This window comes from Dasypus novemcinctus, chromosome 8, assembly GCF_030445035.2.
Source record: "Dasypus novemcinctus isolate mDasNov1 chromosome 8, mDasNov1.1.hap2, whole genome shotgun sequence".
Taxonomy (NCBI): Eukaryota; Metazoa; Chordata; class Mammalia; order Cingulata; family Dasypodidae; genus Dasypus; species Dasypus novemcinctus.
This window is the reverse complement of record NC_080680.1, coordinates 115,892,276-115,907,973: the sequence shown is the minus strand read 5'-3', so window position 1 is coordinate 115,907,973 and position 15,698 is coordinate 115,892,276. Positions and strand designations below refer to the sequence as shown.

The window sequence follows — 15,698 nt, the reverse complement described above, 5'->3', positions numbered from 1 at the left end:
TCTTAACTAGCTATGGAAAATACACATCTCATCATAGCACTACTTCATATTGCATGTGGACTGCACGGGAAGAAAGGAAGTCATCTCTGGTATTAGTATCACTTCTCCACGTTTTTCGACTTTTCCTGAGTCCTCACTGCCCACCCTCTTCCACCATGCCAGTATACTCGGCACATTGTGTCCTTGTATTTTGGGTTGAATAATCAAAACATTGAAGGTTGCCTTTTTATCCACCTCAATACAAAGTCAAGTTTTTAGTAATTAGATAAGCTTAGCTACAGAGTATTTTCAGAGATTGCTGCTGCTTCAAAATCATTAGCCAGAGTAAATTTATCTAAAACACTTAAACTTGTTTAATGTCAATTAACTGAATCATGAGAATACAAAACACTCTTTATTTCGGAATAGTTCCCTTAGCTTGCTTTTGTGATTAGGAGATCATTCTGATCCAAACAGCTTACCCTCTACAAGCACTCATGCCTTATTCTTGTAATGGCTTTATAACATTTAACAGTAGGTGGTGCTACTTATGCACGAAGTAAATAGCATAGACCAACAAAACTGTCACAGCTTTATTTCATGACTCATTACAACATAGAAATATGCCTTTTAATACTTCGTATAAAGTTATTGACAATACAAATTTTTTTTCTTTTTTTCCTTTTAATGAAAATGATTTAACTTAGAAATCTATTGTGAAACTTTTGTCTAGTTTTGCAGTTCCTAGATATTCCAGTGCAAAAATAGATCCCATTACAGACAGCATAAAGTGCATGGAATGAAGGGCCAATGGTAAAGAAAAAGCACAAAAACATAGCTTCAACCTAGGGTAAAAGGGAGAATAGCACGCTTAATCCTTACTTAAATATAAACATTCTATAAAAACGGATGCAACAATTTTGAAAAGAATTAGAGTAATATTACTATAGTATGATAATATCACTAGTAAATGGTAACAAGGGTACAAATTAATATTTCAATATCAAAGTGGTTCAGAATATGACACATGGCTCTTTGGAAAAATTTTACCTGATATATACAATCACACAAGAAGAGAGTGTGAATCCCTTTAGTCAATGATTACTATACAGTGAATGGATGATGTGCAACATTTAATAGTCACAAAGCATCTGCTTTCAGTACAGACATTAAAATACAGTAGTTTGAGGTTTGGTTGTTTTTAACAATGAACTGTGCTGGGCATTTATTTATAGCAGACTTTTTAATTGTTTTTATTTTTTTCATATTCACAGTTGTTAAGGTTTCCAAAGGTGTCCAAAAGAAGCAAAAGCAGACTCTGAACACTTTTTTTTTTTTTGAGAATTTCTGAAACATCTCATAGTTCTAGTCCACAGGGAATAGATAGAAATTTTACTTGATTGAGCACACAGTTAGCAAAATTTTTACCATAATTAAGTTTACACAGGAATTTTACACAGGAAAATTTAAGAGATTACTATTTGGACAGTCTCAAAGATAACACAATATTAGTGAAGTTGGTAGGTAAATATAGATTGTTTCTAGCCTTGAAAGAGATTTTTAAAAACCTATATTGAAATTTTATATTGTTTTTTCCAAAATTAGGGTAGCATAGTGCCTTTTGATTTAACTATCTCATGCCAACAATTACTGGAAATATGCTTTTATCATATTTTTTTATCATCTTAAAAAACATTTCTAAAACTCATTTCCTCTTTTCAAGTAATGAGTTATGTAACATTCTGTAAGGTCTTTAAAGAAAATATAGATTAATTTGAAATAGATATGAAATTCTATATCTTTAGAATATTTCAATTCTAAAAATTTAGAAAAAGGAGAAGAAATTAGTATTGATACTGAAATATCATTTGAACTTCGGCCAACAGTAGTCTAGTATTTTTGTTTTGTTTCAAGATGGGGACATGAAGCATCAGTGAAATATTTTTTAAAATGTTGACTAAAGAAATAAGATCTAAAAATAAAGTTTGAAAATTGTTTTTAAAAATCAGGTTAGAAAAGTCTGAAAAATACTTCATGTGAGGAAATTTGCTGTTTATATTTTTTTCATTGATAGGGAAGTGATTGAAAAATTTGAGATTGCCATAGATTAAACGGCGTCGAACAACTCCATAGGTGCCATGAGGACATGTTGTATTCAACAGGTTCCCAAGCTAGCTGTTTACTCTATGAATGGATTTGTTGTTTAGCCTGTGTCACTAGTAACACTTACACTTTTTTCTTGGCTTTTGCATTGTTGCTATTTTTTAAAACTGGGCTGCCCACAACAAAGACAACAAAAATAACCTCTGTAAACCAATAAGCTGAATGGCATGGCACAGGAAATGTACAAGACTTAATTTCTCCCCATCCCTATTGTACATACACACTTACTCAGCTATAGCATATACTCAAAAAAATACTTGATGGACAGAGATCAGGAAGATTTCAAATGACTCTAAAGACTCTCAGTTCTAATACTGTCATGAGACCTGTCCATCACGTGGTTTCACTAGTCAGACGATCCATCTGCAAACTTTTCGAGAGAAAATAAAGCTAGTGAGGCAGTGTGGTCAGACGACTGTGTACCACAGGGTTCTACAAGAGTCCATTTTAAGGTTTCAGAAGTCACTGACAATTTAACAATCCAAATAACATGAAAACTTACAAAGATTTTTGTCAAAATACATCTCCATCTTTTCATAGTCTACATTAATTTAAAAAGCCAGAAATAATAATTCACTTGTGTTAATAAAGATCTTGAGATGCAATGTACCGTGTAACTAGACCATCAGGACAAATGGGCACAGGCTTCCCTAGGCTTATGCCAACTCTTCAGTCCCATGCCCTGGCCTCAGCACTTGCAGCCTCAGCAGCTGGACTGCTCATTCTTTCCTTCTTACCAGGATCTATGCACATGTAAAGAGTCCCAGAAAGATGGCCCTGGAGACCCTGGCTCCAAGCAAGGGACATGACAATGGAATCAGGTCTTTTAGAGACGCCACAGTTTGCTTGTTACCACCACAACAGCTCAACAAAGAGGAAATCAGAGTAGGATTTTAACCACTCATGGCACCATTTTGTTACCTGATATTTAATGATGTCAGTAGACTGAGCAGAGCAGCTTTCACTCACAAACGTGCATGACACACCGTGGTGCTTCAGGCTTTCTGGCAACTTGGCACTAGTAATTCTGGTACACTCACTGCCAGCAATGCACATATCATCAGGAAAGGAGACTCCTTGCATGGCCCAGCTTAATGAGGATACGCATGCCTTTTGATTTTGGTAATCACTGGCCATGATTACTTGATGAATTACTGTTGCAACCCTACTCAGAATACAAAGGAACAAAACCTTATGATTTCAAACCCATATGTCCACAGGGTTCCATACTAGAGTTTCATATAGGATAAGGTAATACACTAAAAATTCAAGTCTTTTTCACTTGAGAGCCATACAAGACATAGGCTACAAAGGCACTGCCCCTGTAATGGAATTTTGTTTTCATTGCATTGAATTGCATTGCATTGAATAGCATCAGTACAGTATCCAGTTTATTCCTTCCCACAAAAACTCCTGGCTCTTTTCTCTGGAACACTCCACATGGTGCAAAGGAAGGTCTAGTTCCTCCTTTCTTTCAGCAACTCTGGGTGAACAGGATTCCTCAGACATAACTTTCTTTCACTTTCTCATCCTGCAGAAAAGATGTGAGGACTGCAATATCTACTGCTGTCTGGTTTTTGTGTAATGACAGGTCCTTTAAGTGGTCATCATCACTTTGGTCCTTGGCAAAGTTCACAAATACCTGTCAAGAGAAAGATGGACCTCTATAAATGCCCCTTGGCTGGCTCGCTCTTTATTCTAGTTGCATTTTTCCCTATGTTCAAATTAGGTGTCGCACAGGAGAATACAGGATCTCATAAATAGATTAGCTAGAAAACTGTGTTGTATGTAGTAAGGGGATTTTTGAAAAAGCAAATTAATCATTTAAATTGACCTTCTGATTGGTCCCCCGAGTCACAAATTTTTTGTTCATCTATTTATTTTGGCACATATAGGCTTGGTTAAAAGGATAAGGTAAGAAAATTAAAATTTATCAAACACCTACTGCCAGTATTGTTTTGGCATTTCATGTTTTATAGTTTAAATGGGATAAAGCATCTGGCAAAACACCTGGCATGTGGTAGGTACTCAATAAATGGTAGTTATTATGATTATTAATACAATAAATTCTCAAAATAGCCCTATAATTCAAATAGCATCAACTCCTTTTTCATGTTCAGAGAGGTTTAGTAAAAAACAGAGATCAAATAGTCTAAACTGCTCTAGGGGGTCAAACTGGGGGGTGGGGTGGAAGGAATCCCACCCCAAAAAGTAAATCCCTCTTTTGACGCTCAAAGCTTACTTGGTCAAGTGTCGTCTGAGAAACAGAGTAGTCTTCTATGTGGAGTCGCTTTTTGCTCTGGGAGAGGATGCTGAATATCCTGGCCAGAGAGGATAAGGAAGACGGAAGCTGATACTGTAGCATGTTCCGGTGTTTCTCTTTTAAAACACTTCCTGGAAAGGCGAGCCCAAAGAATTCCTGGACTGGCTTCAGGTCAGGGTTTGACCCTGCTATTCGTACAACTATGGTATAACCATCCCCGAACCTGAAAGCAGGAAAATAAAAAATAAATGTAGGATCCTCAGGAAACGTCTCAAAAGAATATTTAGCCCTGAGAGCTCAACTTGTGCCATGAAAAACGGAGGTCCTTAACAGACCCAGAAATGCATTTCCTAGAGAACTAACCAGTTACTGAACACACAACTCTATGTCAGACGCCATACTTAGTGCTTTAAATCCGTATCTCATTTGATCCTCACCCTGACCTATGAGGTCTGGCAGATGTTACAAAGAGAGAAACTGAAGCCCAGATGTTACAAGAACCACTGGTCCATGACCCCGTAAGTGGTAGAGCCAGGATGTGAACCCATTTGGGTCTGACTCCAAAGCCTGTTTAACCATACTAGCATGTGTGAATTATTTCATCTATATAACAAAGCTGGAAGGTAGATAGTCTCTGAGTCTCAGAGAAGTTAAGTAACTTGCCCAAGGGCACATAGTAAATAGCAAAGACAGAATTTAAATGCAGCCCTGTTGACCTCAAAGGCTTCATTCTTTCCATTACATCATTTTGCTGTTTTATGTCCCTTTGTTTTAGAAGTACCATTTATACATTCACAAAAGAGTAAATAACAAGCTTGCTCCCTAGGAACTGTCCCCAAAGGGCTATTGTTACCTGTTTTTAAGATGCTGGACACTGCCAAGACACCTGAACCTCCCATTGACCATAATTGCCATCCTAGTGCAAAGAGCTTCACATTCTTCCATGCTGCGGGAAAACAAAACAAGGTTTCAGTTCTAGAGACATGCTCCTATAACCATCAGAACATCACCAAGACATCGGGCATCTCAAAGAAACAGATTCCCAGCTTCCTAGGGCATGACAGCATCCTTTACAAATGGGGGAAAAAAGTTGTAAACAATGCAAAAGTCCAAGAAAAGGGTGATAGTTAAATAAATGAGGATATATCCGAACTGAATACAATCCAGCTATAAGAAATGATGGCACATCTAAATTTACTGCCTGGGAATGAAGTTTACAACATAAAGCAGAATATTTACTAGGCTTGCATTTTTATTTATAAAAAGGAACACACGCACACGTACATATTTGTGTATATGGATTTGCAAAGGAAAGTGTCTGCAAAGATATATAGCCTGATGATAATTATAGTTGTCTCCAAGTCATACAATTTTAGGTGATTATAATTGTATATCTCTTGGCCTTTCTGTATCTTCAAATTTTTATACAATGATCTTTTTTTCCCTGTTTTTTTTTCAGTTTATACATATAGAGACAAATTATATATATATATATATATATATATATATATATATATATATATATATATATATATATAGGCAAATTTTTAAAAATCACACAACTTAGAAGAAGCCAAGCCAGGTGTTTTCTACAGACCTATGAGATGTAAGCACCACTGATCTCCCCTCCTTGATGATACTTAGGGCACAATTCCACAAGAATCGCCGGGCTTTAGGATCCATGCCCGTGGTCGGTTCATCCTGTTAGGAAAAAAAGTCTTTTACTGTGGCTGAAAAAAAAACACATCTCAAGTACAGATTTGTTTGTAAAGCAGAAGCATCTTTGAAACAGCCTAAATCCTAGCTTACTGTTAACTTCTAGTTATTTCTAGATGGAACAAAGAACCATACCTTATGTACGAGAGTGTCATACTCATTTGTAACCAGTTCACTTTTATAAGTACCTAATTGACGCAGGAAACTCAAATAATCCTGAGTAAATTTTTATGAAATTAAATTTCTCTAAATAAACAGAAAGGAATGGAAAAAAGCCACTTAATCTCAGTTTCAAATCTTTTCATAAGTATATATTAAAGTTCTTTTTGTCTGAAATCTCTACTGAACTTCTGGGTAAAATCCTTTTTCTTCATGGTTTTTTGTTTGTTTGTTTTGTTTTTTTAATTCTAGCTCACTCCAGCTTGGCCTGACATATTACACTCGCTAGTCTTAAGAGAAACAAATTCCAGATTGTAGCAGTTTGATATAATTATGAATTCCAAAAATAGCTATTGGATTATGTTTGAAGTTTCACGTTTACTTAATTAAATTATGATTAGGGCTTTGATTGGGCCACATCAGTAGGGCACTAAGTCCCCACCCCTTTGTGATAAAAGACACGGCAAAAGAAGAGAGTTAGTATTTTGCTGTTGGAGTTTTGATGCTGGAGTCTTAGGCTGGAGCCCTGGGAAGTAAGCACACAGGAGCTTGGTTGTGAGGAAAGAGAAGCAAGCCCCAGGAAGAGAGGAATCCTGAGCCCGGAGAGAAGCAAAGCCTGGGAAGAGAGGAACCCAGGAAGCCTGAACCATCACAGACATCGGCAGCCCCTTGCTCCAACATGTGGCAAAAGACTTTGGTGAAGGAAGTAACTTATGCTTTATGGCCTGCTAACTATAAGCTTCTACCCCCAATAAATACCCTTTATAAAAACCAACCACTTTCAGGTATTTTGCATCAGCACCCCTTTGGCTGACTAATACACAGACCCATACGGTCTGGATAACATTAAAGCTGCAACCCAAGACTACCTGCTATTATACCTTCAATGCTCCTCCACTCCAGAAAAACAAGGGTTGAGGGCCGCTGCCCCAGTCCAAACTTCTCCTTTTCCTCTGTGTGTAAGGAACGGTAACCCAGGTGCCCCTATAAGGCTCTTGAAGCTATGTGTATATGCTCCACCTTCAGGCAATGAACTCAGGTGGATAGAAAGAAGGTTCTAGAGACAGGTTCGAATCACACATCCAGCCTCAGCCACACATGACGTGGATCTCCATGCCAGAGAAACAAGACCCCCGGAGCACTTCTATTTGGTAGTATCAAAGGGCATGGAAGAACCACCTGGGTGGGTGCTAAGGGAGAGAGCAAGAGAGCTTCTCCTTGGTTCCCCGAGGCCTCTGCTGCTGCAGGCTGGGCAGGGTAGAGTGGGGGTAGAGGAGGTAGTCAGGCAGCAACCTCCCTTGGGCATCCCCAACGTCTGAAAAGCCATGTTTTCCCCTTCAGGCCAGAACCTCAGTTTTCCTCCCATACCACACTCACCAGGAACACCACAGGAGGCCCGCCGATCAGAGCCATGGCTGTTGAGAGCTTGCGCTTGTTGCCTCCACTGTAGTTACTGGCGTATTTTTCTCCATACTTCAGGAGGCCTAGTTTCCGAATTGCCCACTCACCAACCTAGAGCAAGAGAGTACAACTTGACTTTTGTCTAGTCTGGTGATTGTATCATGTTTTCTTGCAATTACATATGCAAGCTACTTCACTGAGTGGGACTGGATTTGATCACCAAGACCTGGTGACTGCTGAGAAGCCAAAAGCAGGGGGAGGGGGCTCGTGAGGGAGGGCACAGCACTGGCTCCCTGCCCTCCAGCGTGTGCCAGCTAGTTCAGACGCCCCACCCACCCCCTTTGTGCAGTTCCACCCCAGAAGACAGTGCAAAGAGCCAGGGTTCCATGCCACTGCATCTTTGAGAAGCAAGGGCCTGACATCAACGGTTATGCAGGAGAATCAAAGCCCTACCTTGCCAACTTCTTTCTCTGGAACTCCTCTCAAGAGGGCGAAGAACTCCACATGTTCCCTTCCTGTCAGCAGCTCTGTGATGGCATCAAACTGTGGGCAATAGCCCATGTTCTGATGCACTTCATGGATATCTGATAAGATGCTGCAAAGAAAAGTAAAACTGATGAGGCCACCTAGCCTACGATTTCTAGAAAGTACGCTTGCGTATGATAAAAGCATCGGCGAGCACACCTGCTCAAGGTACAGCCTTTCTGCCCCAGGATGCCAGAGGCAAAGGGGAACTGGCCCGTCCACCCCACCTGGCACTGGGTGTCCTGCCTCTACCCTTCCCAGATCCTGCACGTGGATACCCCAACCCCTCAATCTGCAGACTCAATCCCACTTCAAAATTCCCAGGTCTGTCCCAACTGCAGGAGAGTCTTTACCAACTACCTCAGTCACACCATGCTGGGGCTTTAAAACTGAGTCTCCCTCCCAGATTTTGGATCTGTACCTAGAGCCCTGGCTTCTCCGTACCCCCTTATGGCCATTCAGGCCAGAGGCAGCCCAGGGACTCTGCTGAGCTCCTCCCCCTGCTTCCTGCCACCCACACACTGACTCAGCCAAAGGGTTGTGCTCCCAACCCCTGGGTCCCAAGGAATACCCAACGCAAGCACCCTCCTGGTTCTTAAGGTTGTTTTGATCACAGACCCTGTGAGAATCTGGTGACAGGAAAAAAAACAACCCACCTACAGACACAATTTTATATAGAGTGGTGGGGTCTTCTAAGCCTTAAGAAACCCTGATGTATGTTCACAGAAGCATTTTTCACAATAGCCAACGGGTGGCAATAACCCAAATGTTTAGCAAGAGACCAACGGATAAACAAAATGTGGGATATCCACACAGTGGGGTATTATTCAGTCATAAAAAGGACTAGAGTTCTGATATAGGCTACAACGTGAATGGACCTTAAAAACCTTTATGCTAAGTGAGATAAGCCAGACACAAAACCACAAACACTGTACAATTCCACTTATATAAAATATCTAGAACAAGCAAATTCAGAGAGCCAGAAAGCTGACTGGTGCTTGGGATAGGGAGGAAGGGAGAGTTATTGCTTAAGGGATACAGAGCTTCCGTTTGCGGTGACGACAGATGCTGGTATTGAATGGCGTGATGGTAGCACAACACTATGAATGTAACTAATGCCGCTGAATTGTACCCTTAAAAACGGTTAATGTGGCAAATTTTATATTACATTTATGTTGCCACAATAACATTTTTTTAAAAAAGGAATCCCTGATACAGGGAAGTTCTGGGTCCACCTCCAGCCTGAGAGCTGCGCTTTAGCCACCTCTCATCTGCCATGAACTTGGCCTTTCAGCAGTACTCATTCCTCTCTGAATATCTGATTAGTTCCCCCAGGTTAGCCTTTTCCAGAATTGCGATTCAGGCAGCCAGCGCATGGGGGCATGCCTGGCCCTCGCAGCTCTGTGGCTCAAGCCAACTCTTAACCACCAGTCAGGGTGACAAAGCTTTGCTTGGGACACTGCACCTGCTGCCCGGGAGCCTGGTCCTAGGAACAAGCCCGGGGAAACAGCAGCATAGGCTTAGGCCTGCTGTTTCCAGAATTTCTGTTCTCATCACCAGCCTTTACATTGCTACTGAAAACATGGTTAAGAGAGAGGGAAGAGACTGACCTGTACCTTAGGCGACTAGCTCCCTTCGATTCTGTTGGCTAAACCCCTAGTATCTCCCATCCACTGTTTTCAAATTATAAGTCATTATCCATTAGTGGATTGTGAAATAAATTTAGTGGTTCATGACCAACATTTTCTAATAACATGGTGTAGCACAGAAGAAGAAATATCAGACTGCACATCAAGTAATAAAAGTAGGCATTGTTTGATGAAACTTTGATTCCAGTCTTTATGTGTACTGGGTTGAGATGTAAAATGCATTTCCTATTATGGGTTATAGTCAAAAAAGTTTAAAAATCACAGCCTTATCCCACTCTTCTCCATATATAAAGCCCAGAGAAGCCCACATATTTAAAGTAGCTGAGGGTAGCACTGCCTAACAGGTCTCTAAGGTGGAGATGTACCCTAAAGATCTGACTGCCTAGTGACTTGTACATTCTCAGATAATAGCCTGATGGTGGCATCATCGACTGATAAACACTTCAGAGAGGACAATTTGGCAGGTGAATATCCTTTGACCTTTTAGTAATTTTCTATGAGGAAATAAAGATGAAAACAAGGACATATTTTCATAATCAAAAATGGAAATGAGCAAATAAATGTTCAATAATGAAGGTATATGAACATAGTGAAATTTTATATAGCTACATAAAATTCTACATCTTAGAATATGTAACTCATTGGGAAATATGCAAGATGCATTCATAGACAATAAAAACTAATTTGGAACTCTACAGTAGGATCTCAATTTATAATACAATCATACACATATATAAAAATAGATTTGGGGTAAAGTAAATGTTCTAAAACTGGATTGTGGTAATAGTTACACAACTCTGTAAATTTACTAAAACTCATTGGCTTGTACAGGCCCCTTATTTTCTCACCTATTTTCTTAATTAATTTTTTTTACTTTTTAAGAAGCTTTAGATGACATAAATGTTACATAAAAACTATAAGGGATTCCCATATGCCCCACTCCTTCCCCTTCCCACAGTTTCCCACATCAACAAATAACCCTCATTAGTGTGGTACATTTGTTACAATTGATGAACACATATTCAAGCATTGTTAACTCTGATTACAGTTTACACTTTGTCCTACACAATTTTGTAGATTATGATAAAATATACAATGCCCCGTATCTGTCACTGCAATGTCATGTAGGACAACTCCAATGTCATGAAACACCCCATACAACACCTATTCTTCCCTTTCCCATCCTTCAGAACCTCTGGTGGCCACTGCCTTTACATCAATGATAAGAATTCTTCCATTACTAGAATACTAGTAAGTCTATAGTAGAAAAGTAAACAGTGTCTCAAACAGTGGGGCTCCTTAGGGCTCTAGAGACATCCAGAAACTATAAGCAGGGCAGACAGCTCAAGAATTCGGCACACTGTCAGTCTTACTTAGGAATTTATGCTCCCCAGTGTAAAAAACTTAGACTTATTTATAGGTTCTCTACACCTGTTTCTTCTGCCCCTTTTATTTAGCACTATACTTGATAAATACATGACCCAAAGACTTAAATCTTTGATCCATCCATGTGCCAACTGAGTCCTGGATTTCAGAAGAGTTGCAACACCTACTCTTCAGTTCATTGAACTTACCCAAGACAACTAACAAGGACGTGATGATGGACAATGCCCAACCCAAGGAACACAGAGTGTCTGCAACTGTAAGCAAGATATTATATCCATCTGCCCCATGGGATCTAAGCTCCCTCTCAAGTAGAAGAGAGTGGGCAACACCATCCCCAAATCCTCAAGATTGGGGAATGAACAATGGTCTCACCTATTTTTGTTAAGAAAAGCATCTCCTCTGGTAACAGTGGTATCTCCAGTTAACATCTTGAAAGTTGATGATTTCCCAGCCCCATTAACTCCCAGAAGTCCAAAGCACTGAAAACATAAGATTGGGTAAATTGTATGAGTAAATTGCAAAAAAAGAAATCCGAATATCAATGACCCTTTTAAGACAGCCACTTCAGCTCAGTTTTTATTTAACATGATGCCCCAAATCACTCTAAAATATCTTGGTTTTAAGAAATCATGTAGTTATTTAAGCATACATTCATAATGGGACCATTTTAAGTGTGGGCATATTGGTAAATATTATTTGAGCCATCAGGTTGAAGCCAAAGTCACTGTGTGGAGAATAGCAATGAAAGCCAAGCAGTCAAATTTCATCACCTAGCCTGGCTAAAGGGCATAAAAGAACACAAACATGAATGAGAAAGGAGAAAATCTATTATATTTTTCAAATCCATTTGAATTTCATCATCACTGTGAACAGATCACAAGAGCACGTTGTGTGTATGCATGCTGTTCTTAAACTGCCTGAGATGATTCAAAATTGCTCTTCTGACAGGGGAGTGGGATGTGGGTGGGGGATCCTCGTAACTAATTACACAGGCACAAGCAGAAAAGGCTTTAGAAGCCACTTTCATCCCCTTACAAGCCCTTCTTGTTTTGACTGAATCTACAGTCTGAGTCAACAGGGACAAACAAAAGCAGGGACGAGTCGAAAGCAAACTTGATCAAAGTGCCTTTACCTCCCCGGGGGGAATGCCGACACAAATCCTGTCAACCGCAGGCTTCCTCTTCCTTCTGTAGATCTGCAGCAAACAAAATCCACAAAGTCATGAGCCTCGGTGACTCACAGCTATCCCAAGAAACCGCAGAAGAGGGAATTATAACCCAAACACACCACAAAGTAAGGCTCACGGGGAAGACTAAGTCACATATTTGATGTGCTGAGAGCCTGAGCTGTCTCTGTGGCAACCAGCTTCTGACTGACTGCCTCTCAAAATAAAAGTGAATTTCTTTCTCTTAAAAAAAAAAAATCTAATATCAATCTTCTAAAAAACCTATCAATCATTAATATTTATGTAAATTTTCATTTATTTATCACAAAGATTTTGTAGACGGTTAAAAATTAAATTACAGAGATTCTAAGGAGTAGAAATTTGCACTCAAAATAAGATTTGCATGTAATACTTAGTGTAAAATAAAGAGCTGCTGAAATTCTGGCACCAAGAGAGTGCTGAAACAGACCCTGCTCCTGAGCAGTGAAGATACATACACCTTTCGGATTATGAAATTCAAAATCAACCATTTTTTCTCCCTACATCTGCTTAGACTAGATACACCATATTAGTAGGTTTCAGTACACACGACAAATACATTCTTGAAGGAGGATTCACATTACAAAAGGATTCTCAGTGGAGTTTCTTTAATTAAGGAGTCTCCACGGTGCGTTTTAAATAAGATTAAATTGACGGATACTGGGTATGTGAGTGTGTTTTAGGAAGCATGCTCTTTTCACGAAGCGATCTGGCAAAAAGCTACTTCCTGATAAACAAAGCTGAACAAAAAGTGAAAGCCAGCAATGACAGGCTGCACCCCTGCCTCACCTTTGTCAACTCCTTAATTTCCAAGATGTCGTTCTGTCCTCCACCATCAAGGATTCTCTGCCTCTCCCGCCTCACATCTTCATCCTCATCATTCAGAGGAGGACACTTTGCCTTTATAGGTCTGGGGTGGGGGGGATAAGAAACATCACGCCTTGGAACCCCTTTTCAAGACAAAGATCCCATCTCTAGGGCAGTCCTATAAACCCTTCGCTCCCGGATGCCCCGTTAGGAAAGGATGCCCCGTTAGGAAAGCCGGTTTGCCTGAGCTCATTCCCCCGGCCACCCTGAGGCGCGTTTCCCGGGCTCCTCCTCCGGGGCCCTCCCCAGGCCGAGCTCCGCGTGTGCTGAGGAAAGCTCACCTGGGCCTGATGAAGAATCTGTACTGGATCAGAAGAGTGATGAGGAAGAACACCACCCCCTCCACGGCCATGGCGAACAGGTTCCGCCCCACCAAGTCCCAGGAGAGAGGCGAGATGAAGCGGTTCTCTCCTGGGAGACACAAAGCCGAGAGCCCGTCACAACGCAGGCATTCACCCGTGACTGCTCCTCAAATCGAGCACCCAATTCGCCAAGCTTCCTCAAAACACCAACGGCTGTTACCCCCAACAAGGAGCGACCCCAACAAGAGGGCCACGCCCTTCCAAGGCTGATTTGGTGTAGGGATTCAGGGAAACATGGTGCAACCCAACAACCAAGCAGCATTTCAGAGCCAAGCTGCATTCAATCTGCAACTTCATCTAAGATACTTAACATTTGCATTTTTTTTAGGAGGTACCAGTGATTGAACCTAGGACCTCACACATGGGAAGCAGGCGCTCAGCCACTGAGCTACATCTACTCCCCAGTGAGAGCTGGTTTTCCATTTGTTTGTTCTTTGTTTTTAGGAGGTACCAAAGATTGAACTCAGGACCTTGTACACAGGAAGCAGGTGCTCAACCACTTAAGCTACATGGATCCCGTGTGCTTCTTAATGAGACACTCCAAAAGTCATCTACTAAAAGGAAAACAGTCCCCTTCAATTCCAGATAATTCTCAGGGTCAGAATTTTAATAAATTATACATTTCACTAATAAGAAAAAGATTTGAAAAGATGCCCTTTTCAACTGAGTATAATGTAACCTAGGGACTCAAATCACCTGATTAATACATAAATATTCCTTAAGTTTCTCATATAATGCTCTTGTCCTTCCAAGTTGAAAAAAATCCCTATTCAATATCTAAATGACATGCCCCATCTAACTACATTAGTCAGTGCATGAATACTAGTGATATGGCCATGGGAGAAAAATATTTAAAGACTCCAAAGGTAGAATAGCTGCAATAAATTACCTTTTTATCAACTGTGTAAAAGACCACATATGCAGGTCTCTGATTTTTGCATAATAGAGCCAAAGTTTGCATCTTTCCTTCTGATTTTACAATGATCTGTCTTTTCCAATGACTGACAATCCCAACCAGTGGCAATAGGCACTGGGCCCAAGCTAAAGCCAGCAGTTGCATGACCTCCAGAACTGCCCTCCCATTTTCCTCACAGGTTATCAGAGACAGGGCACTGACAAATGACCACGTCACAAGACGCACACCACAACCAGCTGTATCAGCACTGGCACAGTCAGCACCTCTTTCCAAAACAAAGGCCAAAGGTCCAAGGCCCATGCAAACAGACATCTCCAATTAAGGCATCCACAGCCCCTGCTGACACTCACCAAATCTTTCCAGGGCATCAGCCATTGCTTGGTTCTTCACCATGTCAATGAGCCCCCGTCCCAGGCAAAAATGTGGGAAGATCAAGAACACAGACTTCAGGATGTCGTTGATGTTATTCAGCTTCTAACAGACATAAGACAGAAAGAGAGAGAGACTGAGACTAACTCTCATTTGTGGTTCAATTAAAAATGTATCAAAGGGTGCAAATGGCAGTAAAGAAAATATATGTTTCCCTGGGGACAAACTGGACCTTTGGATTCAGATACCAATAAATAGTAGCAGCCACAGTGTTCTCAAATAGAGTGGCAAGAAGCTCTAGAGCATACAGGCAGTGCCTAATAAAAGGCAAATAGACCAGTATGCCAAGCCATTATATTAATGCTTGGACTTATGAACCTTATTCTTGTAAAACTAAAACTTAGCCTAACTATAACTATTGCCTAATAGTTACCTCCTGAAAACCTCTTTGTTACTCAAATGGGCCTCTCTCAAAGCCAAACTCAGCAAATAAACTAACCACTTCCCCCCACCCCATCCCCCACGCCCCCAGCATGGGACATGGCTCCCAGGGATGAGACTCCCCGGCACCGAAGGATTAAAGCCAAACACCAACCAAGGATGTATTTGGGAAAAGATTTTGACCAAAAGGAGTAACATTTACAAAAGAGTTTTTATGCCTAAGAGATTTAAAAGTGAGTCAGGAGGATGTTTTGGGGTTACCCTTATACATGTCTTGGGCAGATCTCACTACCTGCCA

General features: G+C 40.6%; 1 protein-coding gene across 5 annotated transcripts in view; it reads right to left on the bottom strand.

The window, feature by feature from the left end:
• Nucleotides 1-557: 557 nt before the first annotated feature.
• ABCA1 (ATP binding cassette subfamily A member 1) overlaps nucleotides 558-15,698 on the bottom strand; it is a 135,941-nt gene continuing 120,800 nt past the window's right edge. For all 5 annotated transcript variants that reach the window (XM_058302588.2, XM_058302586.1, XM_012526704.3 and 2 more), the window contains 11 exons: nucleotides 14,941-15,064; nucleotides 13,594-13,723; nucleotides 13,235-13,355; nucleotides 12,374-12,436; nucleotides 11,614-11,720; nucleotides 8,135-8,276; nucleotides 7,658-7,792; nucleotides 6,003-6,106; nucleotides 5,259-5,351; nucleotides 4,385-4,628; nucleotides 558-3,784 (listed from right to left, as the gene is read on the bottom strand). In XM_058302588.2, the coding sequence (XP_058158571.1) occupies nucleotides 3,644-3,784; nucleotides 4,385-4,628; nucleotides 5,259-5,351; nucleotides 6,003-6,106; nucleotides 7,658-7,792; nucleotides 8,135-8,276; nucleotides 11,614-11,720; nucleotides 12,374-12,436; nucleotides 13,235-13,355; nucleotides 13,594-13,723; nucleotides 14,941-15,064 (1,404 nt within the window). In that variant the 3' untranslated portion in view covers nucleotides 558-3,643. The remainder of the gene's footprint in view (nucleotides 3,785-4,384; nucleotides 4,629-5,258; nucleotides 5,352-6,002; nucleotides 6,107-7,657; nucleotides 7,793-8,134; nucleotides 8,277-11,613; nucleotides 11,721-12,373; nucleotides 12,437-13,234; nucleotides 13,356-13,593; nucleotides 13,724-14,940; nucleotides 15,065-15,698) is intronic.